At 41.4% G+C, this 26,361-nt stretch overlaps 2 protein-coding genes across 3 annotated transcripts; one reads left to right on the top strand and one right to left on the bottom strand.

Annotated features, from left to right (window-relative positions):
• Positions 1-131: 131 nt before the first annotated feature.
• Positions 132-26,361, bottom strand: Ankrd45 (ankyrin repeat domain 45). 2 transcript variants are annotated; one of them, XM_076831444.2, is made up of 6 exons: positions 26,336-26,361; positions 19,502-19,841; positions 12,974-13,141; positions 6,618-6,712; positions 3,988-4,126; positions 132-932 (listed from the first exon to the last, which is right to left on the bottom strand). In XM_076831444.2, exons 2-6 carry the CDS (start codon positions 19,824-19,826, stop codon positions 901-903), a joined length of 759 nt encoding a protein of 252 aa, XP_076687559.1. In that variant the 5' UTR covers positions 19,827-19,841; positions 26,336-26,361; the 3' UTR covers positions 132-900. The 2 variants fall into 2 exon arrangements, with proteins under 2 accessions (XP_076687559.1, XP_076687558.1); XM_076831443.2 differs by lacking the exon at positions 26,336-26,361 and adding an exon at positions 25,750-25,988.
• On the top strand, positions 9,954-11,443 carry Tex50 (testis expressed 50). Its single transcript, XM_076832132.1, has 2 exons — positions 9,954-10,280; positions 11,210-11,443. The coding sequence occupies exons 1-2, from the start codon at positions 9,954-9,956 to the stop codon at positions 11,441-11,443; spliced, it is 561 nt and encodes a 186-aa protein (XP_076688247.1).

Here is a 26,361-nt window from a genome sequence, read left to right as displayed (position 1 = left end):
GGATACTGGTATGGCATTCCATTTTCTCTATGCTGCCAAACCTACAGAATATGGAGCGCTTCTAAATATAAAACTACACAGATGTGTGTTTATTAATCTAAAAATACAAAGAAGTTAAAGATAAACAGGGATTTTACTCAGAGACTATATCTCACCTTACAGGTAAATTTTAATTTGTAAATAAAAAGTAATACTAAAGGACCCTGATCCAAACAATTACTATTTCCTTGCTCAAAAATGTCTTTCCATAGATTTTTTTTTTTTTCTTTTGGTACCTGAGGATTAAACCCAGGGGGTTGCTTAACCACTGGGCCAGATCCTCAGCCCTTTTTAAAAAAGTATTTTATTTAGAGACAGGGTGTCTCTAAGTTGTTTTAGGGCCTCACTAAGTTGCTGAGACTAGCTTTGAACTTTCAATCCTCTTGCCTCAGCCTCTGAGCTACTGGGATTACAGGCATGCACCACCATACCACGCTAAGATTTCCTTCTGAGAGAAGGAGAATATTCCCCCCCCTCTCTGGAAATAACTATCTTTTTTAGATGGAATTCCCCAGTTGATAAAAATTTCTTGTTTCAGTTATACAGAAAATTATTAAGTTTTCTAAGTGGTTTTCAAAGCCTCCATATGTCTTCGTGAATGATTTCTACCCAGTGAGTTCCTGAAGGAGCCTTTGAAAGCCCTGGAGTTGAGCTTGCAGGAGAGGGGCGAGGCCAGAGTCTGCAGTCAGCAGGCCCCACAGGGGAATAAAGCAAGGATGACTGAGTTTGTACTCGAGCATTTTTATAAAACCCCATATCCAGTTACTTGACTCAAGTGGCATCCATAGATTTATCTTTGATACTGGAGATAAAATGTATGTTCCGTAGAAAGCATGAGCTTGACTTCTCTTCTGACCACGCTTAGGTTACAGATTTGCCACTTTTCACTTGACCTGAAAGGAAGCAGATTTTAAAATTACATTTAATTAGCTGTGGCAGAAAACAGATGAAGCCAGTTTCTTAAAAATGAGCAAAGAGGAAGTCACTAGGTCCTGGCTGGTATCTCAACTGAATACTCTCTCCTCCTTTGTTTTTCAAATATGCAAAGCAGGGAGTCACATTTCCCACATCACTGGCATTAGCCTCCCCAGTTTAGCGGTTGACTAGTCATTCTGCATACACTGTGAACCTCTCTTGTCTCCGTTTCTTCAAGTACAATGAAGACCATGTAGGGGACCCATCAAGATCCAACATTCTATGACACGGACGTGCTCCTTGGGGGATGCACACCAGGGGAGAGAGGTGATCCTACTGCAGGGGAGGGTTTGGAACAGCTAGCAATTGAGGTCTAAACGCCCACTCCTGGGCTGTACTAGTCTCTGTACTATATTCTCCCCTATTTAATTCCTTTCTCTTTACACCAAAGCCTATTTAACAGCACTCCACTGCCCAGAAAATAAAGCCCAAACATCTAAGCTTCCTACAGCAGTTACTTTTTTAAATATTTATTTGTTTTTCCCTGTAGATGGACACAATACCTTTATTTTATTTATTTTTATGTGGTGCTGAGGATTGAACCCAGGGCCTCACACTTGCTAGGAGAGCCCTCTACTACTGAGCCCCAGCCCCAGCCCCTTCCTACAGCAGTTTTAATAAAATGATCAAGAGTGAACGCTGCAGCCTTGTCTCCTGTTGTCCTGGAGGGATGACACGGAGCAGCTGGGCATGGACTCCCCTCTGCTCCCCTCTAGAGCTTTCCTCCTTGCTGGGCTTCCATTCTGGAAGTCTCTTCATATCCCTCCACCCTGGCTTCAAGGGGACAATTCCTCTTGCTCCGTGATGCTTTCTCTCCAGCTTTGGCTTCTCTGAATACATATAGCACTTACTTCACTTTTTTCAGGTGTATGTGTGTTACCTACAACCTAGGGGACATTCCAAAGCCTCTGTCTCCCTCCAGGGTCCCAAGGACAGTGCTACCTGAATGCTAACTAGGTGTCAATTAATGACAGTAAGAAATATCTGCCGCACCACCTAGAGGAGGTGCAGGGTCCTGACCTGTTCAAATCCACAACTTTTGATAAACATAAAAAGGTAAAAGAATGAAACCCCATCTCACACCATTAACAAAAGAAAAACCCACACAAGATGGCTCACAGAACTAAATGTGAAACTAAAACTAAAAACTCTTAGAAGAAAAAGTAGAATTAAATCTTGGTAACCATGGATTAGGCAACAGATTTTTAGATATGATGCTGAAACCAGCAAAAGAAAAAATAGATAAATTACACTTCACAAAATTAAGATCTTTCATGCTTTAAAAGATATAGTTAAGAAAATGAAAAGATAATCCTCAGAATTGGAGAAGATATCAGAATCATACTTCTGATAAGGGGTTTGTATCCAAAATATATGAAGAACTCTTACACTAAATAATAAAAAGCCAACTGCGGTGGCTTATGCCTGCAACCCCAGCTACTTGGGAAGCTCAGGCAAGAGAATTGCAAGTTTGAGGCCAGTCAACAACTTAGCAAGGCCCTGTCTCAGAATAAATAATAAAAAGGACTGGGGATGTAACTTAGTGGTAAAGCACCCCTGGGTTCAATCCTCAGTATCAACAACAACAAAAAAATAATAATAATAAAAAGACAGGAGCTGGCGTTGTGGCTCAGTGGTAGAGCACTTGCCTTGCATGTGCGAGGCCCTGAGTTCTATCCTTAGCACCACATAAAAGTAAATAAATAAAATAAAGGGTATAAAACAATTATATGCTAAAAAAAAAAAAGACAAACCAACTTTAAAATGATGAAGAATTAAACATTTCTCCAGAGAAAATATACAAATGGCCAATAAACACACAAAAGATAATTAGTAATTAGGAAAATGCAAATCAAAACTATGGTAAGATACCACTCCTCAAGATGTTTAAAATGTACAAAAAGACCAAGATGGAGAAATTGGAATCCTCGTAGACTGCTAGTGGGGATGTAAAATGGAACAGTTTGGCAGCTCCTCAAAAGCTCAGACACAGCTACCACGTGACCCAGCAAGTCCACCTCTATTTATATACCAGAGAAAACTGAAAATGTGTGCCCACACAAAAATTCATACATAAAAGCCCACAGCAGCATTATTTAAAAAAAAAAAAAAAGAGTGGAAACTTAAATGTCCATCAACTGATGAATGGATTAAATTTGTATCCATATACAGAATGTTTTCAGTTATAAAAAGGAAAGAAGTACTGACACATGTCCCAACGTGAATGAACCTAAAAAACACACTAAGTGACAGATGTCAGCCACAAAAGGCAACACATAGTTTGTTTCTATTTATGAGATGTTCAGAACAGACAAATCCAGAGATATGGACAGTGGATTAGTGGTTGCCAGGGCTTGGGAGGGAGGGATGGGAAGAGTCTGCCAACGGTACAGGGTTTCTTTTGCGGGTAGTAAAATTTGTACTAAAATTAGAGAGTAGTGATAATTATATAGCTTTTTGACTATACTGAAAACCACTGAACTGGACCCTTCAAAAAGTTGACTTTTATGGTAAGAGAATTGTATCTCAATAAAGCTGTTATTGCAAGAATCTCAGGTATGCCTCCACCAAGACCCGTACACCCACCTTCCCACTCTTGAGCATGGTATTCCCACAGAAGATTTTCCTCCAATACATAATTAAAATTTTAAATTCTGTTACCCCTCTCCCTTACACATTTGGAAATCACTGGCCAAAATCAAAGGCATAGTAATCACATAAAACTTAATGACAGATGATAGTCATATCAATATTATTATTAGGCATTTCCTATATAAAGAATTCAGTTGTTATTAGTAGTTTTATTCATAATGATACCAGGGATCATCATGATACTGTGCCATGGATCAGTGCTGGTAACAAAGTTAATGACTACGTACCGGGTTGTTAAAATCACAGCATCTCAGAAATAACAACACTGAACCTAATTCCATCCTTCTTGACAGTCAGCATCACCTTTCACCTCAAACTTACGTGGCATAGTCATTTTTACAAGGATGGGAGTCACGATATCTTCCAATAGTTGTTTCTGCTCAAAAAGCTCATCAACGGACGCGTCCGGGTGGGTTTCCAGCCACTCGTTTTTTGCCCGACACGCACCGAGGACAATGTTCTAGGGATAGAAATAGAGACTGTATTTTCCACCTATTTGTGAAAATCAAACTCTACAGTATCTCTAGGCGTCTTTCTTTTTTTCCCTGAAGTACCCGGGATGGAACCAGGCTCTTGCTCGAGCTGGGGTCCTCACTGTGTTCTACCTTGGAGCTACAGCCCCCCCATAGTCTCCCCAAACTAGCACAATCCAGGCCTGTGGTTCTGCGTCTGCGTCGGCTGGTGCAGTAGCCATTAAAGATGTCTAGCTGTTGAGCCTAGAAATGTGACTAGTATGACTGAGGAAATGGATTTTAAATTTTGTTTAATTTTAAATCATTCAAATTTAAACAGCAACATGTGGCTTGTGGCTGCTGAGCTGAACAGTGCAGCTCTCACATCGTGGGATAGGAGTTAATGAAACTCACCACCAAGAGACAAGAAGCCCTGTGCTCTCTCCCTAATTCTCTATTTTCTTTAAGCCCTGTGACAAAGAGAAGTGGTTTGCAAAGGCTAGAAAAGGAGCTGATCTCTCCAATGGTTCACTCGGGGAGGAAGTTCATGACATTCAAGAAAAGCTCCGCCTCACCGGAAACCTCTCGACATGCATTGTAAAAACCACCTCACTGCACAATGCAGCAAACTTTTGATGTCTGACTTAAGATATTTATCATGCCATACCTCATAAATATGAACAATGTGACAAAGAATTCAATTAAAAAGTGAAAATAGAGAAAAATGTTCATTGCACTTTGGTTTGTAATAATACAGGGAACTCAATAAGTGTGTGATGTCTCCTGTCCATACTATAAAGTAGCAGCAGATGCAGAAGTGGATTTAGAAAGGTTTCATGAGACATTATTAGGAGCCCAGCATGACCTCACACTCCTGTAAGCCCAACTAGTAGGGAGACTGAGGCAGGAGATGGCAAGTTCCAGGCCAGCCTCAGCAACTTAGGGAGACCTTGAGCGCTGGGGATGGGTTTCACTGGTAGAATGCCCCTGGATTCAATCCCCTCTACCTAAAAAAAGGGGGGGGGGGCGGATATTATTAAGAGGAGGAAAAGCAAATTATAGAATAATATGACTAGTATGATCCCATGTTATAAAACATTTTTTATACACAATATGTTTATTTTATTTATTTATTTTTATGTGGTGCTGAGGATCAAACCCAGTGACTCTCATGTGCAAGTCAAGCGCTCTACCACTGAGCCACAACTGCAGCCCCAATGATCGCATTTTTATAAAAAAAAAAATATATATATATATATATATCCCTTATGGAGCCCTATTATATATGGACATGCATATGTTTTTATAAGTGAAGAAAAAAATATGATGAAATTAGCACAAAATTATTATGAGATCCACATGGTAAAAGACTGGAAATTGAAGCAAGTGTTTTAGTTGTTTCATTTTTTTCTAGTGATTTCTGAGTACACATTTTGTAACTCAGATAACTAAATTTTAAAAAATTGATAAACTGACTTTTCTAATTGCTAACAAAGCACTATTCCTTTGTGCCAAGAAAGTTTTGTTTTGCAGATCTAATAGCTCCAGAAGCTATTCCAATAGAATTTTTCCTTAATGTTGTTTGTTTCACAAGAGATTCTGTAGAGTGTTTTATAAGATTCAAGTGCAATGTGTAACTTATCAAGTTCTCAGAATTGCTGATGTCTTCTTAGCAATGGCTAGTTCTTTTTCATATAAATTGTGTCAGAGAAAATTAAATAAATTATGTCAGAGCATCCTGCACAGAAATACATGAGATAATTTGAAACCAAAATGTATTTCTGATATTTAATACACATCCAAATCAATAAACTAGTTCACAGACAGTACTTAAATATAGCAAGGTGGCAGGCTGGTTAGCAGTTAGCTACCTTCCTATCTATGTATCTTTTTTCCCCATTATGGAAAATTTGATGCACTAAAAAATATGTAATGTATATGTGCATATGCATATATGTTAAAATGTATGATGTACATCTAAGTTTTGAAGGAAAATAATGAAATGAACATCACTGGACCGCAAGGCTGCACCAGAACAGGGCCCTACCAGTAGGACAAGCCCAGCTTTGCTTCCCGCCCCCCACCCCGGGAGAGAAACACCATCTTAGCTCATCCTTTTGTTTGCTTCAAAAAAAAAAAAAAGTTTTGCCCCCATATGTAGGCATTCCTTTATAAATATCTGTGGTCTGTGGTGAGTGGTTTCTACTCAACATAACATTTCTGACTTTCATCCAAGCTGTCAGGGGTGATATTTAGCACATCTCTGTGTCACTGTTCAACACGACTTCATTCCATTTTGTTCAGTCTGTCCCTTGTCCCCAGTTTATGAAGGTAGGAAGCGAAGGAGGCTTCTCTCCGCCTTCTTTCCCCTTTCCCTTCACCCTCCTCCCTCCCTCCCTCCCTCCCTCCCTCCAGGTCTCTACAGCATTAGTGTGTGAATTAAGATGTGAGGCAAAATTCTCAGAATTTTCAGAACAAGAAACAATCACAGTACTGTACCTTGTCTTCCTTAAGAAGCTTCCCTGGTCCCTTTTCTGGGTCCGTAATTGTTAAAGTAACCTTTGTCATGTATTTTTTCAGAGCCAACCTTGCATCTGAAAGACAATAAGAGCAGGGAGTGATGGTACACACCTGGATTCCCAGCTAATTGGGAGGCTGAGAGCCTGGAGAATTTAGTGAGATCCTATCTCAAAATAAAAAGGGCTGGGATGTGGCTTAGTAGTACCTCTGGGTTCAATCACCAGTACAGAAAAAAAAAATATATATATATATACACACACACACACACACACACACACACATTTGGTCAGTTAAGCATATATACATATGTGTACACATATGTGTACACATATGTATATATGCTTAACTGACCAAATGTGTGTGTGTGTGTGTGTGTGTGTGTGTATATAATATATATTATATATTATATATACACACACAACTTTTCATAAAGTATATTACTTATCTTAATTTTGTAAAAATTGTGTGTCCAATATTTGTTGTGGTTTTTGGAGCACTCAGTATGTTCCTAAAATTATGCTAAGTTTTTTGAAAAACAAAAGAAATATAAAACATAAAACTGATTCCAAAGAGAATATATCTATTAAAATTTCTCTTCTGGCAAAAGTAACAACAAAAAAATATTTCTGTCACTTGCTTTACTCCTCTAGATCCCCCCCACAAAAATTCAAAACTAGCTTTTCTCTTAAAAAAAAAAAAAAAAGCTACATTCACTATAGTGCCCATAGCAATGTTATCACAGCATTTGCAAGACCTGTTTAAATAAAGTTATATTTCTTTGTGAGATAAATAAAAGAGTCAAATAAATCAAGGATTTATCATATTCTCAGCTGAAACTACTGAACACTGTAAATTAGATTAGTCCCAGATTAATTTAAATGCTGATGGGTCCGTCTTCTGTGGCTGCTACATAAAACCACCACATATTGGGTGGCATGAAGTGACACAGACTCTTCCCCTTATACTTCTAGAGGCAGCAACCGGAGCTTGGTTCCACTGGTCTAAAGCCAACCTGTTGGCTTGTGACCCCTTAATCTGTCTTCAGTTACACCACTTGACCCCAACTTCCACCGTCAAATTACTTTCTCTTCTATGTCAATCTCCCTCTGCCTTTCAGTTATAAGGCCACCATGATTAGATTTCAATCCCTCCTGTATAATCCAGGATAATCTGCCCATTTTAAGATTCTTAACTGCAAAACCCCCTCCTCCAGAGGAGGCTGTAGCCACAAACTCCAGGGATTAGGCCCTGGATATCTGTGGTACCCATCATTGAGCCTTCCCTCTTGCTCCCTCAGAAGTCACATCTATCCCACATCCAAAATACATTCCCGTCCATCCAACATCCCTATAAATGATTACAACATCAACTCTATCCCAATCCTTATCTAAATAGCACAACTCAAAACTCTCAAACCCTAGACTCCAAATCATCGAAACAAAGTATGGGTGAGATTTGTATGATCTATCCTAAGGCAGAACTCCTCTCCGTCTGTGGACCTGTCAAACTAGAAAACTAGTTACCTTCTTCCAAACTGTAAGGGGGGATGGGCAGAGAATAAGGCATAGACACTGCGGTTCAGAAATGAGCAGAGAGAGGGAAGAAAGGCATCACCAATCCCAAGCAATTTTGAAATGCACAGGGAAAATTCCACTTGGTTTTAAGGCATGGGGATAATCCTCTGTGATTTAAGACTGCCCTCTGGGCCTGAGGTTCTACCCACTCACTAATCCTTCCTTTTTCACAAAAATTGCATGTGCTTGCTGCTAAATACCTCTATTAGTCTATTTATTTAGAATTTTGGGAGAACAGAAACTTTATTTCTTTGTCCTCTCTTTGCCCCTTTGTCTTAGCTGGAGTTTCTCCTGGTGTAACATTTTCAAAAACCTGTGAGTCTCCCAGTATGTCTTAGAGATTCAGTCTATGAGATGAGACTCCTCCACAGATGTTTCATGGAGAATCTCATTTCTACCCCTGACTTCTGCAGAGATGGCTGGGAGGATCCACAATTCACACTCCTATTCTCAAACATACTTCTTGACAGTGGCTTTCTTAAGTTCAAAACCTGTGTTAGTCAGCATTCTGTTACATAATAAGAGAGCTGAGATAGTCAAATATCTCAGCTTGGCTTGTCTGGCTTGGCTCGCAGTTCCAAAGGCTTCAGGCCACAGTCACTTAGGCAGCAAGGAATGGGTGGAGCAAAGCCATTTACCTTGTGGCCAGGAGCAAACACGCAGAGAAGAAGGGGCTGTGGCCCTGCTACCACCTACGAGGGTACACTCCAGTGACCCAAGCTCTCCCATTAGTCCCCACCCTTAAGTTTCCACCAATTCCCAATAGCACCAAGCTGGGAACCAAGCCTTCAACACAGGCCTTTGCCAAATGACAGCAGTACCTTTTGCAATCTGGATTGGCTGGGAATTTCCCAAACCATCAAGCCCTGTTTCCTTTGTGCTTAATAGTTGTTCCCTCAGTTTATCTCTTTCCTTTCACATTTTAGTACAGAATGCCTGGGCTCAATCCCCAGTACTGCAATAAATAAATAAATACATTTATTTCCTGGTAATTCTGAGATGTCCTCTCTGCCTGGCCACCCACCAAAATTCTACTCATTCTTCAAGGCCCCCTCAAGTAACACTCTTGTGAAATTTCCTGATTTTCCCAGGTAGAGCTCATGGCTTCCTCAATGCTGCCTGTTATAGTTTACTCTGTCTCTGAAATCATCTTGGTTTTCCTCTTACTTATAGACCGTTCGCTCCATAAAGGCAAGGACTGAAGGCCACCATTTTGTCACATGCCCACTTCCTTGCCACCTTATCTCTATCCACATGCCATGCCATCTCCCTTGCCCCTTACCCACAGCCTGACAGCACCAGGGGAATATGAGGGACTCATTTCAAGGAGATTTTATTAATATATTGACATTGTTGTTGAATTTACTAATCAGCAAAATATTAGTAAATTCTTCATCTTTAAGAAAATTGAAGAAGCTCAAACCATTCCAGCCAAAAGCAACAAGAGGTAGTTCTAAGAAACCTCAGGGGATTGGTCAGGTGACACCTCTCAGTTCCAGAGCCCTTCTTTATGACATCACCGAGCTTACCCCTGCATCACCAAGCTTTTCCCTGGTATCACCGTGACTGACCAACAGTGGCACAGTGACCATTGCTGCATCTTGCCCACTGTATTTTGCTGACCAACAAGATTTTCTGAAATGCTTCAACTGAAGCATCCTATTAACCAATACTCAGGGCACATTCTGCTCTGTCTTTGATCAATTTTTTAGCTACAAATTTTTCTCCCAAGTGAGAAAGAATGGCGTCTAATGGAGGAGTATCCCTGGTTCTTTTTCTGTTGCTTACCTGCTTCTTCAGGGAGAGTGTCTGCATTTGTGATGGAACAATCTGGACAAAGGTTGGATGGGAGATTTTTCCAGAAGAAGTGCACTATCTGAAAGTTAAGCCTTCTCCCGCTCACTGCCTACCCTACCCCCTGGACAGACTGTGCTGCAGCTTCGCTAACATGGATCTACTTCAGAGTTGTTTGCACCTCACTTATATCATAGCACAAGCTCTCATTGTAATCCTGTCCGTCTTATCTGGGCATTATCTGTGGATAAAATGGAAGAAACACCAAAAAAAGGTGAATTCATGATGTAAATGGTAACAGTCACAGCATCTCAGAGTTTAGAACATAAGATCAGCCATTTCTGTGAAGAAGGGTTATTCCTTTTTGCCACCTGCCCCTCCCGCTCCTCCCCAGCATCCTGCAGAGTGACTTGCTGATACCAGGTGCTCGACAAGTGTGTAATGAATAGAAGGGCCTTAAAATCACCTGGCCCAGCCCTTCTGTTTCAAGTCTCAAAGCACAGCAGAAACTCAGGGTGTCACCGTGGGAGGAATGTGCAGAAAGGGACACCGTCTGTCTGGGCTCTGTTCGCTCCTCCCCGGCTGCCCTGTAAAACCAAGGGTCTGGAACAACAGATCTCTTGCATGACAGTGATCTATCTAAAAAGCTAAGTAAGAAAGTCGGCATGTACTTTTAAAATGGACTGTAAACTCATTTCTAATGTTAGGATGGCTTTCTGGGGAACAGAGCTCCTTAACTAATTCACTACTTTGCCAGCAGATGACACCACAGTTTGAGACAATCTTAAAGACTCACTGACCAAGCCCAGACAACAGACACCAGCCAGAAAACCCCCTGATCTTCAGGAAAACTTAGACATCTACAAGTGTTACCCTATTTTAAAAATGCCTTTGATTTTATGGTCTTGCATGTTTAGGAAGGAAAACATTCTGCTAATATTGAAATAATTCCTCCCAGCAGAGTGCTCTAACACAGACAGCACTAGTTACACGTTGGCTGACAGTGATCGAGGTCATGCTAGTCCGATACCGTGTGTATATAAATGAGCATTTCTTCTGCACTTATACTTTTCTTCTGGAGTAAGTTTTCTTTTACGTAAATAATGGATTGTGTATTTTAATAGAATTTAAGCTTATATGTTCAGAACATGAATTAAATTCAAACTAAGATGCAATCTATGTCATTCGCTTCTCTCCTTTCAGCTGAAAAAGCAAGCCTCCTTAGATAAATCTGGCAATGCTCTAGAAAGCCCATCCATCTATGACATTGACCAAATACTCTGCAGACTGCTGGCCACCACGTCAATGATGACCAAGTACCTGAAGCAGGTGTCCCACCATTCTTCCTCTAAGAAAGTTAAGCACCGCGAATTAAAGAGGAAGAAAAGTGCAGGAGGAGGAGGAGGAGGAGGAGGAGGAGGAGCCAGAGGACACTAAACACGCACACATGCAAATGTAGCTCAGTCAAATATGGAGATTGCAAAGGAATCTGTTGAGAGGAACTTATCTAAGGTTCTTTAGGAGCCTCAACCATTTTTTTTTTTTTTTTTGGCCACAATTATTGCTGAAATTTTCCAAAGATGTCTGGATTTCCCTTCAACTAAGACAGAATCCATACTCACTAACGTGCTCCCAGAACCTAATGAGAGCAGCTGGGCCTGGCACTCAGGGTATGCTCTGGCTGCGGCTGCGGCAGCAGCATTTTCCAAGCGTTGACCACATGACAGGTATTGTGCTCGGTGCTCTGCACCACCTCATTTCACTCTCAAACCCTCAAGAAAACACTGCCACTGCCCCTTTTTCAGAAAGGGAAACTGAGGTATAGAGAACTGAAGTAACTTGTCCAAGGTCACAGAGGTTTCGGGTGGAGACTCCAGAGACCATGTAGTTACCCCTTCCGTTATTCTACCTGTGCTACAGCTTACCTGTGCCAACTATGACCTGCTGCTCCAGTAAAGCGACCTTCCCCCGGACCCCCACATGCCACCTTCATTCCCAGTCGTCTTTGCTCATGCTCCTTCCCTTTTATTGTGCCTTCAAATCCCACCCATCCCCCAAGGCCCAGCTCAGTCCCAATAGGTTGACCTCATCCTCTCCGACGGCCCCATGGCATGGACTACCTGCTCTGCCCTCGACACGATCTTCCTGCTGTAGTTACGTAACCGTTGGCTGTGTTTATCCAACAAATATCCAGAGGCGGGAACCAGTTGTACCCACAAGAAGACTGGCATATGGAATAGTGGGCATTGAATAAATGCTTGCTAAAAACCTGAATGCAGGGCAAAATGCGTGCTGTGGGTTCCATAAGTACTAGGTTTTTAAGCCAATGTTTGCACACATACGAAGTTAGGCGGGCATATTTTCCCAAAACTTCTTTCAGCTATATCTATATGGCCGTAGCACGTAGCTTTCTGAACTTTGTATTGAAATCTGCAATATGCAAACAAAAAAGTGCACAAATTATAAGTATACAGCTCAATAAGTTTTCAGAACCTGCATCCAAATTAAGAAAAAGACACTACATCCCAGAAATCCTCCATGCCCTCAGGGTAACTATTATTATGATTACTAACACCATAGATCAACTTTATCCAAACAAATATTTTCTTAAATATAAAATTTTTTATCTGGGAAATTGAACATATTATTAAAATATGCTAATTTTTAAACAATTAAGGAATCATCTACTTTGCCTGAGTAAGAAAACAGCCTTGAACATGTTGTATGCATAGGCTTATAGAAAATAAGTTGTTAAATCGTTATCAGCTGGTAAGTCCACAATTTCCAATACATACAGCTCCTACTAAGTGCAATAGGTTAGGCCAATAGTGAAATAGAAAAGAAGATTTCATGTTATTGCCAAAAGTTACTGTGGAGGTACCTACAATAAACATCTAGATGGAGGGTGAAGATGCTAACTGTCCCTGTCCATCAGATCAATCCGTTTCCGCTGTGGAGCTTCCTCACCTGCCAGGTCCAGAAACTCAACACACTCAGTCTGGGAATACCGAGCGGCAACATCCCGAGCTCTTTCGTCGTTGTAGTTTAAAGCTTCTATGTCAACATCCAGCTCCACTAGTGCTTTCAAAGTTTCCAGACGACCCCAGGCTGCAGCACAGTGTAGCAGTGTGTACCCTGTCAGACAGAATGAAGATGGTCAGGTCAAACAGCAGACTATGGACAAGTCCCCAACTTAGGATGGTTTGACACGATGTTTTGACTTTAAGATGGCGGGAAAGCTGTATTTGTTCAGTGGAAACCATACTTGGAATTTTGATCTGTGATCTTTCCCAAGGCTAGCAATGGGCATCCAATACTCTTGTGATGCTGGAAAGCAACAGTGAGCCCCAGCTCCCAGGCAGCCTGCAACCAGGCACTCTTCCAGTGTACGGTGTTGATGAGCTGTGAATAGGTCGGATATGTTAAATGCCTTCTCCTTATATGGTATTTTACAATAAGTCTATTGGTCATGACCCCAACATAAGTCAAAGCACATCTGTATATTTTAGGCTATTTTTTGCAGTAGACTATCATAATCACAAGTATTAAACAATTACTATGGGCCAGGTACTAAGTACTTTACATATGGTGAACTCATTTAATTTCATAAAAATTTGATGGTGTCAGAATTATTGTAATTCTCTTCTTACAGATAAGGAAACTAAAGTCCAGAGAAGTTAAGAGACTTGTCAGAGGGACACAACCCGTAAACGATGGACACAAGGCACTGACACAGGCAGCCTGAGGCCTGAGCTCTGACACAGCGTCTGAAGAAGATAACTTCCCCAGTAATTGTCTATTTGGAAGAACTGAATCTCCTAAGTTAAGGAATTTTCATAGAATTCAAAGTACTCTAGCACTACTGATAACAGCGTCACACAAATTGCCACAACTGTGTGTGCTTTGGTTTAGAAATAATTTGTATTAAAGCTAAAATTATGACTTACTAAATTAGAAAGTGATTTCTTAAGTCCTACCGAGGTGACCACCAGAAGGAATGAATTGTAAAGGGGGTGCTTCCTTGCGACTTTTCAGACTGTTTGTTTTTGAATATCAAAGTTCACTGTTTTAATTTACTGTTTTGAGAGCCCCCAGCAGCAGAGCAACTGGCAACCAGGCCCCAGCAGGAAATGACAAGGAACAGAAGGCTGGTGTGCCTTTCATAGGACACTGCTTTCCCTGGTGGACAGCCTAAAGCCGTGACCAATCCATGACCCAGGGTCCCTCACACCTGAAGCGTGTTTACACTGGCGTATGTCCTGTGGCTCTTGTGTGAGTTTCAGCCCATGCTTGCCTGACCATCACTCTGGCACTAGGACCCTGACCTTGCGTCCTCCTCAGTGGCCCCAGCAATGGAAAATGGACTAACACAAAATGTGAGTTAATACAAATGTCAATTAACTAGACTTAACCATTCCTCCGTGTATACATACTTCAACACTCATGTTGTACATGATAAATATATATATATATATATAATCTGACAATTGAAATCAATCAATCAATAAATTTGAAAAACAACAAATAATACGATCATATCTGTTTTCTTAGAGACCACTATTTTGGTTTCTTAAAATGGTAGGTGAGGAGCTGGGGTTATGGCTCAGCTGCACAGTGCTCCCCTAGCATGTGTGAGGCCCTGGGTTCAATCCTCAGCACCACATGAAAACATATAAAAAATAAAATAAAGATATTCTTTCCAACTACAACTTAAAAAAGTAAGTATTTTAAAAAATGGTAGGTGAACATTCCAGAATAGCAGAAATACTGGAACGCTAGTACCTGATCATGCGATCGCTGCTGCTTGCCCTGCCCCATCCCTCCCCTCTCCTTCACTGCTAGGTAAACTCTTAGACCTTCTTCAAGATTCAACATAAACATTTCCCCTCTGTGAAACCTTCCCTGAACGTTCCCAACGCTCCCAGGTAAAGCTGGCTAATCTCGGCCCTGAGATACCGCTGGCCCTTATCCTACCATATGTCGTCATTGGTTTACATTTCTGTTTCTTGCCCAACCACAAACTCACCAAATGGCAATGGGGTCGGATTTGGTGACCAAAGCCTCGCTAGGACCAGACACAGCTCCATGTCAATGAACTGATTGATGCGAGGGCCTGTCCTCGGCTCAGTCACAAAACAAGCCACTTCCAAATAGTCTGAAAGCCGGCAATACACAGAGCTGAGACCAAAAACAGTTTCATATTCCTCTCTCTGGATCAAAACATCCAACTCTCCAAAATTAATATCTAAAGGATATTAATGCAAACATGATTCATCGCTAATCTTGAAAATGATTTTCCTTCTTTCATTTCTGAGTATCATCCACAAATAAACGGCACATATCTTCTCACTTTACAGAGACCCATACACTGCAGTCTTCACCCCAAAGTCTTTTAATTCTGGTGGGTGATTTCTTTTGCCCCAACAGAGCTCTAGCATTCTAGATTCTGGTTGAGTGTATTCCACTGCTATCCCTGAATAACCACAGTCTTTCCTTAATTCACAGAAACTATGATAGTATAAATGTTCTCAATTTTAATTTCTTTCCCTTGAAATATTTTTCTTATGCTGAGTAGCACTTCAAAGTGACATAAAAATTAAACAAATAATGAATGTTATGTTCATAAATAGAAAAAAATGGAGAGGGATATTAGCAGGATGGCTGAACAGAATAGCCTACCACTCATCCACCACCACAAAAAAGACCACAACAAAGATAAACATGTATATTCTGTCCAGAGGGACCGAGGAAGTTCACTAGAGAATAGCTAGGAAGTGGCAGGATCCCTGTGGGATGCAAAACCCAAGGGAACACCATACAGAGGAGAGCAAGACACCTGCCTCTCCTCTCCTGTCTGAATTCTGGATTGATTTGGCCAAGATGGACTTCAAGCTAGAGACCCCCAACAGTCCCTGTTGCTGCGGCAGATGATCACACAGGAGACTCATCAGCCCCCACAGGCCCCAAATACAGTTTGGAGAACTTCCCAGAGTTCACATGGATGTATTGCCACAAAGGGAGCCCACACTGTAAATGCCCCCGACACCCTGAATGAGCTAAGCTGCTATGGTTGGCACCATCCTGAAACTCAACCTACTTCTAGAGGATACCCTGTCCTAGAGGTTAGTGTCCACAGTGTATCTCCATTCCCAAGACTTGGCTGTCATTCTCCCGAGCACACAGCCACAGCACCATGACCCGGCCAAAGAACAGGCCTGGGAGAAAGTCCAAGACCCAGATTTTCAAACCCACATTATACCCCAAACCCCAGAGAATTGGCAGATTTGCACAAAGGTGAAACTAACGTGGCTGGTGGCCCATGTGCACCCACACTCAATGCAACAGCCAGCCGAAAGTCAGCCCTGTCACACCAAGGAGCCTGTCAACACAGCCAGACAAGGTGCAGCACCTGTGCATACAAGAATCCGGTCCACCAGTTAGCCAAACAGGTTAGCTAAATTGCATCTCCAAACCCAGCCTGGCAGCAAGGTGGACAGCAGCACACCCACCATAAAGCCAACAGCCCACAGCATTTGCAAACACCCACAAACGGCCCAGCAGCCAGCCCCGTACCAAATCTCTCCCACAAAATACAGTGTCATACCACCCTGGTTACAAACAGTCACAGCACAGGCCACTGATGCTACTGCAGACATCACTACCAGGACTGCAACTGAACAAATCCATGCCATGGGTCCATCCACAATCAAAGCTGGTACACCCTACCCTCTGTTCACAAGAAAAGGCCTCTCCCTATGGGGGAAAAGACAAAATCACCCATTAAACTGGAAAAAGGAACTATTGCACTAGACGTGTGGATACCATTGTGAGAGACAGAAGAAACATAGAAAAGCAAGGAAAGTACCACCGCCAAGGACATACAAATTCAACAACAACAACAACAACAACAACAACAACAACAGACTCCAAAGAAAAGGAAATTTATAAAGTGCCCAAGAGGGAATTCAAAATAATAATCTTAAGGAAGTTCAGAAAATATAAGATCATACAGACAAAAAAGTTCAATAAAATCAGAAAGAAACTCATGATCTGAATTAAAAGTTCAACAAAAAGATAAATATAAAAAAAGAACCAAGCAGATATTTTGCATCTGGGATAGTCAATGAATGAAATGAAAAAAATATATATACAACTGAAAGCCAAAAAAAAAAAAAAAAAAAAACCAGATCAGATGAAGCAGAAATAATTTTCTGAACTTGAAGTCACGTATTTTGATGAAAAATATAGAAGAAGGAATAAAGAACAAAGAAGAGTGAGGAAAGCTCACAGAATCTATGAGATATCAATAAAGGGACCAGTCACAAGATGGTGGCCCTGAGGCAGGAGAGACAAAGAAAGGCATAAAAAGTGCATGGAAAGAAATGGTAGCTGAAAAAGAAAGAAAGAGTAGTTTAACACTTCCCAAGGCAGATGGATATGGACATCCAGATCCATGAAGCAAAGAAACCCCCATTGAACTCAACCCCAAAAGGCCCTCTTCAGGGCACATGATAATTAAGCTGTTAAAAGCTAAAGTCAGAAAGAGAAAACAGTCACTTATAAGGGAATTCCCGTTAGACTAACAGCAGACTTTTTAGTAGAAACCTGGCAGCACAGGAGAGAATGGAATGATATATTCAGAGCCCTGAAAGAAGAAAAGCTGCCAGCCAAGAATTCTATACCCAACAAAGCTATCCTTCAGAAACGAAAAAGAAGATCTTTATCAGAGAAGCAGAAATTGAAAGAATTCATCACCACTAAACTGGCCTTATAAGAAATTCTTAAGGAGTGTTCCATCCCATCGTGAAAGTATAAAGCTCATTGATAGGGAAAACATCCAAATGACAAGAGAGAGGACTCAAACCTTATCACTACACAAAATCACAAAGGTTTACAATCAGCCACGCATGGTAACATACACCTGTCATCCTGCAGCTCAGGAGGCTGGGCCAGGAGTATGCAAGTTCAAAGCCAGCCTCAGTAATTATCGAGGCCCTAAGCAACTTAGCAAGACCCTGTCTCAAAATAAAATGAAAAAAAGGGCTGGGGATCTGGCTCAGTGATTAAGACCCCTGGGTTCAATCCCTGGTACAAAAAAAAAAAAAAAATTAGTAAATCTTACCTTTACATTTGGAATTTGGTGGCAACGTAAGGGCAAAAGAGACAGATTTAGATTGCTTATTCAATTTCTTTAATAACCATTGATCTAGTCAATAATTCTATTTTTTCCTTGAATCAATTTTGATAATTTATGTTTTTGGAAATATATCCATTTCATCCAAGTTTTCAAGTGCATTGTCACAAAGTTGGTTATAATAGTTTCTAATTATTTTTTTTAATCTTAGGCTTTTATCTGTTCATATTCCATGTTTTCAATTCCAAATACAAATTGTGTTCTCTCTATCTTGCTTGATCGATATTATCACTGAGCCAGATTTTGGCTCCTTATTTCCAGTGTCATTATTCCCCCTACTGCTTCGTGCCTTTCATTTCCTTTGGCTACTCACTTGGTCTTTGTGTCATCATTACTGTGCTGGGGACTGGGCCCAGGGCCTCTGCATGCCAGGCCAGCGATCCACCGCTGAGCCCTCAGGTTTTTTTTTGTTTTTTTTTTTTTCTTCTAACTTCTTGAGTTAGATGCTTTTCTTATTGATCTTAACTGTTTCCTACAGTCAAATATATGCATTTAACTAGAATTTTAATACACAGTGATCCTATTGTCACTTAAAAATTTCTTAATTTCCATGATATCTTCCGTGACCAACAGGTTACTTAAAGTGTTTTGTTTCAAAAATTATGGTTCTTTGGTTACATTTTCTAAGTTTATTTTGTGATGGCCAGAGACCACAGACTGCATGCTATAGATTTTGTGATACTGCTGAGATGTCCCTTATGACTCAACATATGATCAGTTTTTTCAATGTTCCATGTGAGTGGGGAGAGAATATATAATCCTTATTCACTGGAGATGATTGTTTTCTTTCATTTTTCACCAAGATCATGTATCTTATTTGTTATCAGAAAAAAAATTACTGAATTAAAAGAGATAATCCAATAATGACTGCTAAAAGTTAATAAATTTTCAAAAAGAAAACAGTAATACTATTGGGCATTCACAATATATCATGTCACTATGTGCCACGCACAGTGATATTTTTGTATTTATTAGCTAAGTTAAATCCTCAGAACACCCTATAAGAAAAATACAACTATTATCCTCATTTCTGAGATGAAGAAATAAAGAAATGAAAAAGCTTAGGTAATTTGCTAAGCCACAGAGATAATAAATAGTGAAGTCTGTGTTCTTAAAATACTATGCAACACGATATCAACACCGATATATTTACAGGTATACACCATACACATGTTCACATATGTGCATGCATATATGTAAAGTATACAGCAGGCCCATCGAAATTATCTAACCTTAAAGACAGTACCTGGCATCTTTAGGTAGTCATAAGGAATACTGACGAGAGAGAAAAGACAAAATACCTCCAGTGGTTTTCTCGTTCAGATTCACACCATACTTTGCCAAGGCTCTAATGACATCATTTTGCCCAGCCATGCAAGCTGCATACAACAGGTTTCTCCCAATGATGTCTTCTTCCAAGAGGAGCTCCATGGCATGGTCGTGATGAGGATCTTCAGGGTCCTCGAAAATCCTACGCAAGCCTTCTATATCCCCTGTGAGAACAGGCCGCCGGAGAGGGTTCTCCAGGCTCGCTGCCTTTGATTGTTGGGATTCTTCATCTTCTTCTGGCTGTGAGAAGACAGATTTTTCTGAACTCTCTGACTCTAAGTGTCCTTCTGGCTCCATTAACTCCAAAAATACCTAAACAAAAAAAAAAAAAAATGGTAATGATAAGGAATAGAGATTCCAAACCCATCAGTATTTATGTATTCACTTATTTAATCAACTAGAAAATGGGGTGAAAATACTTAATCACTTGAAAACAATTATAAAATTGGATACTTTGGCTATCCAACCAATAAAGCTTATTGTGCATCTATAATGAGTAAATTCATCAAGTGTATACTAAAATGCTACTTTGTGATATCGCAGAGGTCAAAGATCAAAGTGAGCTGAGTTCCTTGGAAAAAGATTGACAGAGAAGGCTGAAGAGACCTACTGGCCTAAACAAGGGCCTCTCTTGGGGAGAAGTGAGATATAGAACTGATCATTAGAACCAACTTGTCAATAGGGTAAGACCATATTTGATTGGCTCCTGTGTTCTGACCCTCCAGAGCGCCCTGGTTCCTGCTCATTTCCAGCCCTCCCCACCCCCCGCCCCCGTGAAGGGCAGCCCCTGGTATGGGACGCAGACTCAGACTCCTGGTTGTCCTCCCAGGGTGTAATCTCCCCTTGTTCAGGGATAGAATTCGTGAGACCGGAACGAACACAAACCTCACAATCAGCTCAGGTTATCCTGAGGGGCGGTCTGGTGGGCACCCAGGGTCTGGGGTTTGTTCCATCTGTCAGTGAAGGGGTCAGTCTGAGTGCTCAGGAATTTGAGCTCTTGGGTCAGAGTCTGTGCTCCGAATCTGGGAGGATTTACTCCAAGGAAGGTCAGTGCCCTCAGAGGCCATCACTTTACTAGGATGAGACACCTCCTTCCTGCCTGCAGTTAGCACAGGAAAGCATCTGTCTTGGGAGATGAAAGCTGTCACTGCATGGCTTTCTATTTTACTCCCTTTTTCTCAGACCACATTATTTGGGGGATTTTTCATTTTCCATAGCTATTAGAATTTCACCTACTTTTCTTGTAACCAGGCTTTTTTAAAACCAGCCTTTGTTGTAGAATAGAACTATCTCCCAGTCTCTCTTACAACATGGTGTGGTCATAGGTGCAAGTGGTAGACAATAATATGGAAGCAGATATGCAGGATGTAACTTCTAGGAGAGCATAACCCCTTCTCACTGGATTATAGGCATGATGGCTGGAGTCTGCACAACTAATTTAGATCATGAGGTAGATATCCTGTCCAAATACAAATATGTTATTTTTACATTGCTTACATTATTTCTATTAGATAATATAGTATATATTATTTGTTTTAATCATACATGCAAATATGTAACTTCTATTAATGGAGTCACTTTTGGGGGGTTTGCTTTATTTTTTCCTTAGTACTGGGAATTGAGCTCATGGGTGCTCTACCACTGAGGTACATCTCTAGCCCTTTCCATTTTTATTTTGATTCAGGATCTTGCTAAATTGCTCAGACTGGCTTCAAACTTGTGATCCTCCTTCCTCAGCCTCCCGAGTCACTGGGATTACACGTGTACACTACTGCACCCAGCTCCAAATAACTTATTGTTCATCAGCTATTACTGTTTTGCCCTGGGTACATTGCATGAATGAGTATATTTACATACATATTTTAAACAAAATAATATTTCTCTTTACTACATGTGACATATTGGTTTTATTTTTTTTAAGGCTGGGTATCACCTACTAAATTGATTTCTTGATCTAATAAATGTTTGCAATCCACAGTGTGAAAAAAAATTAGTCTTGAATATCCTAAGAAACCAATAGGAAGGAAACTAACAGCAGTGCTTAAGGATAATCGCTTGACTGGGAATGGAACCACCATTTGACCCGGCTATTGCCCTCCTCGGACTATTCCCTGAGGACCTTAAAAGAGCATACTATAGGGATACTGCCACATCAATGATCATAGCAGCACAATTCACAATAGCTAGACTGTGGAACCAACCTAGATGCCCTTCAATAGATGAATGGATTAAAAAAAATGTGGCATCTATACACAATGGAGTATTATGCAGCACTAAAAAATGACAAAATCATGGAATTTGCAGGGAAATGGATGGCATTAGAGCAGATTATGCTAAGTGAAGCTAGCCAATCCCTAAAAAACAAATGCCAAATGTCTTCTTTGATTTAAGGAGAGCAACTAAGAACTGAACAGGGGGAAAGAGCATGAGAAAAAGATTAACATTAAACTGAGATGAGTGATGGGAGGGAAAGGGAGAGAGAAGGGAAATTGCATGGAAACGGAAGGAAACCCTCATCGTTATACGAAATCACATATATGAGGTTGTGAGGGGAAAGGGGGGGAAGGGAGAGAACTGAACAACAACAGATGAGGTAGAGAGGGAAGATGGGAGGGGAGGGGAGGGGGGATAGTAGGGGATAGGAAAGGCAGCAGAATACAACAGTCACTAATATGGCATTATGTAAACATTGTGAATGTGTAACTGATGTGATTCTGCAATTTGTATTTGGGGTAAAAATGGAAGTGCATAACTCACTTGAATCAAATGTATGAAAGATGAAAAAAATAGAATAAAATAAAAATAATAATAATAATAATAATAAAAGGATAATCGCTTGAGTGACAAATGTCCCAACATAGCCAGGACGGTACCACATACTGGTAATTTTTAATGGCATCCACCTCCGCTCTCCAACATGTCCGTAACAGACACTAAATGATCTGGTCACACTGTTACTAGCAGCTGTGACCCTCCCTCTGCTACATTTCTGCAGCAGATCTCCATTTTCAAACCTTTGACAAGACAGGCAGGAAGTGTCTGGGATGCCTCGCTGGCCCAGTCGGGGCCCAGACATGAGACCATAAAGACACCAGAAACTCTGCTTGAACCTCAGAGGCACTCCTGCTACTGGGCCTAGAAGAGCTTTTGATCTCTTCCATTCCAACTAACCAAATCCCATCTAGGCCAACCATAAAACCACCTTCTTCCCTGGGCTGCTCTCTTGGAACACCCTGGCCTCTCTCCTCTGCACTCCAAAGGCTGTTACATAGAGTCTATACCACGCAACTTATCAAATACGGTCTTATACTATTATTCGGTGGTTTCAAGTATGTAAAGACGACCCACTTAGATTGCTGGGAACAGGAATGAAGCCTCCCATCTCTTTTCTGTCACTTCTAGACGTAGGACGATTCTTGATAAGTATTTATGTTCAGTAGTTTCCTCCCTCCCAGATGGTACTGGAGATTGAACCCAGGGCAAGAGGAGGTCTCACTAAATTGCTGAGGCTGGCCTCAGACTTGTGATCCTCCTGTCTCAGTCTCCCAAGTCGCTGAGATTACAGGCGTGCTCCACCACACCTGGCTGTATTTGGTAATTATTAAAAGTAAGGTTTGCAATTCCCAATACTTTTCTTCAGACAAAAAAGACTCAAAGCTCCTTTTGGTAGACCCTTCAATAGAGCTCAATCTCCGTATCAGCCCAGAACCAACAAGATCAGGACAAGTGGTTCTCAAATTGTTTGATCTCAGGGCTTTAAACAGTCTTAAAAATTGAGAACCCCCAAGGAATTTTTGTTTATGTGGGTTATATTTATCGATATTTACCATGTTAGAAGTAAAAACTGAAAAATCCTTAAGTACTTATTAATTCATCCTAAACCAATTTTATGTAAACATAAAAATATATAGTTTATAAAAAGCAACTATATTTTCCAAAGCAAATAGAGCAGTGAGCAGAGCGGCACCACTTTACAGTTTTGCAAATCTCCTTAACATTCGGCTTAGCAGAAGACGCGGATCACCAAGTCTGCTCTGCACTGAGGCTGAGACGGGCGGTGCTGTAATGCTACTGGACATCCATCACCCTCGGAGAGCCACAACACACGTGAGTGATGTGCAAGGGCTGGAAATGTCTCACTGGTGAACACTTCTTATGAAAAAAGTTGTACTGGTAGACTTCCTGAAAATGCCTTGGGATCCCCAGGGATTCAAGACCACTGGACCAGGGACAACCCTCAACCCACTGCAGTCTATGGTCAACCCCTTAGGACCAGAAGAATGTCCCTTTTTTTTTTCTTTTCTTTTCTTTTTTCTTCTTCTTTTTCTTTTGTATTTTGAAATATTTGCATAGGCTTTACTGGATTTTGAAGCATTTCAAATTTCTGATTTGGGGATTAATAAATCTTTTTTTATTTATTCACACACACACATTGTATTGGTTCTGGAAAACATCAACTAATACAAAAAAAAACTTGTATTGGCTATACATTGGCTAGTGTGACCATAATAGTTCCCCAGTATTGTTCTGTGATTAGTGGTGATACTAATGAAAGTGGTTTTTAAAAAATATTATAGCAGGGCTGGGGATGTGGCTCAAGCGGTAGCACGCTCGCCTGGAATGCGTGCGGCCCAGGTTCGATCCTCAGTACCAAATACAAACAAAGATATTGTGCCCGCCGATAACTAAAAAATAAATATTAAAATTCTCTCTCTCTCTCTCTCTCTCTCTCTCTCTCTACCTCTCTCTACTTCTCTCTCTAAAAAAAATATATTATAGCATGACATATGCTAATATTTGGAAAACTGATATAACTAAGTGATTTGCTCTTCACCATTTTCCATGATGTCACAAAATAAGGAACAGGTAAAAGATCCAATATAAGACAAGCCAGGAATGGTGGTACACACCTATAGTCCCAACTACTAGGGAGGCTGATGCAGGAGGATCTTATGAGCCCAGGCAACATAGCCGGACCTCATGGCTTAAAACACAAAGATAAGACAGAGAAATAGGTTTTAATGAAACACAGTATGAAAATCTCATTGCTAGAGCTTCAGATTCCACATTGCAACTAGCTTTAATAAACTACCACTTTTCAAGTCTCGGTGCAATCAAATGAAGAACATGCACAATTATCTGATAATACTATCTAAATATTCCTTTTTCCAACTATATCATATGAGAAGGAATTTTCCTTATATATTTCAACTAAAGCAACATATTGCAACAAATGACTAGAGAAGCAAAAAGAAAACCCTGTGCTCTATGAGACCAGGAGTTTAAGACATCTGCACTTGTGTAAAACAACGCCACTTTCTTGTTAATTTTTTAGAAGTCATTTTTTTGTGAGAAATGCACAATTTATGTTATCATATGAGTTTATTTATTGTTTTTAAAAGAATAATTTTTTAAGATTCTCAGTTTAATTTCCAATTTGTACTATATCTCTAATATTGATGATAGATAGAACCCACAAAAGGAAAGCTCTTAGAGATCACTAATATTTAAGAGTATAGTGGAGTCCTGAGACTAAAATGTTTGAGGGAAGGCTGTGTAGAAAACACTCCAACCAGGGCTGAAGGGAATCACAGCAGTAGCTTGGTGCAGTCTGAGAGCCACCAATGAACCACAGGTTGTATCTAACCAAGAGCACCATCAAGGCAAGAAACACCAACTGACCAAGAGAGTGGCCCTAGAGACGGCATATGGCTGCCACTTCTCCAAATTGGTTTCATGAGCCATCACCAGCACCCATATATATACCCAGAGCACCATCTCAAGGAGAATCAGAGACGTTATCTAAGAACCTAAGCATCTGAATCTAAGAAATTAAACACCAGTTGAAGAAGTCAATTGTAGATTGAGCTAAACTTTAAAACCAATTGGACATTTAAATTCTTTCTGTCCAAATACTGAATAAGAAACTAGATGAGTAATAGAAAAAGTAAATTTCTTTGCCCACCCAAGAAATAATATGTAACAAAATTGCAACCCTGCTACATATAACAGGTTTCATAGAGAATATGAGCATTGGAGGGGACAGAGAAGGAACTACAAAGGCATAACGGCAAATCTTAATCCTGATTATTAATGAGGCAACTTTTCTGACATGAGGCAACAACGCTGGGCCTCAAGGACTGCATGGGGGGCAGCCAGTGCAGCAGCTTTTCCTTCCACCTACACGCTCTGCAGCCTTTTGAGACTGCTGAGGCCCGACCTTAGGAAATCACGGAGGTCGCCCGTCAGGCCTTCAGTCTCTGGGGAAGACTCCAGTACGTGAGCAGCGGCCGCAGACGCGGGACACAAAGCCCAGGGCGACGGAGGGAGAAGAGGACGGACTTCCGCACCAGCCGGGTGGCGAGGTCCCGGCGCGCCTCCCCGGAGAGGCGCTGCGGGGTGGAGGGAGGAATCCGGGGCTCCGCAAAAACCAAGGGGCAGGAGGCGACGGGCGGTCTGAAGTTGTGACGCGGGTAGACCCCGAAGGGTCGTTCAAGACAAATGAATTCTTTCTTTAAAAAAAAAAAGAAACAGAAAAAGTCTCCCGTTGTGGTCTCCTCGGACCCCGAGCCGCGGCTCCAGGAGGCCGCGCGCCCCGCTCCGCGCGCCCAGGAGCTGACCCCGGCCCGCGGGATGCGGCGCGGCAGCCCCGCCGCCAACCAGGGGTCCTGCGCGAGGGGCCGCGGCTGCGGGGGGCGGGGGGCCACGGCCGCGCGGGGCGGGGGGCGCGGAGCCCGGGGGCCGCCCGAGACGACGCCCGCCACCCCGCCGCGACCCGGGGCCAGCGGCCCGCCGGCCTCACTCACCGCTCGCCCGCGCGGCCTCGCGTCAC

Source organism: Callospermophilus lateralis, chromosome 13 (genome assembly GCF_048772815.1).
Source record: "Callospermophilus lateralis isolate mCalLat2 chromosome 13, mCalLat2.hap1, whole genome shotgun sequence".
Classification (NCBI taxonomy): domain Eukaryota; kingdom Metazoa; phylum Chordata; class Mammalia; order Rodentia; family Sciuridae; genus Callospermophilus; species Callospermophilus lateralis.
Note: the sequence above shows the minus strand (reverse complement) of the source record. Positions and strands in the feature narration are given on the sequence as shown.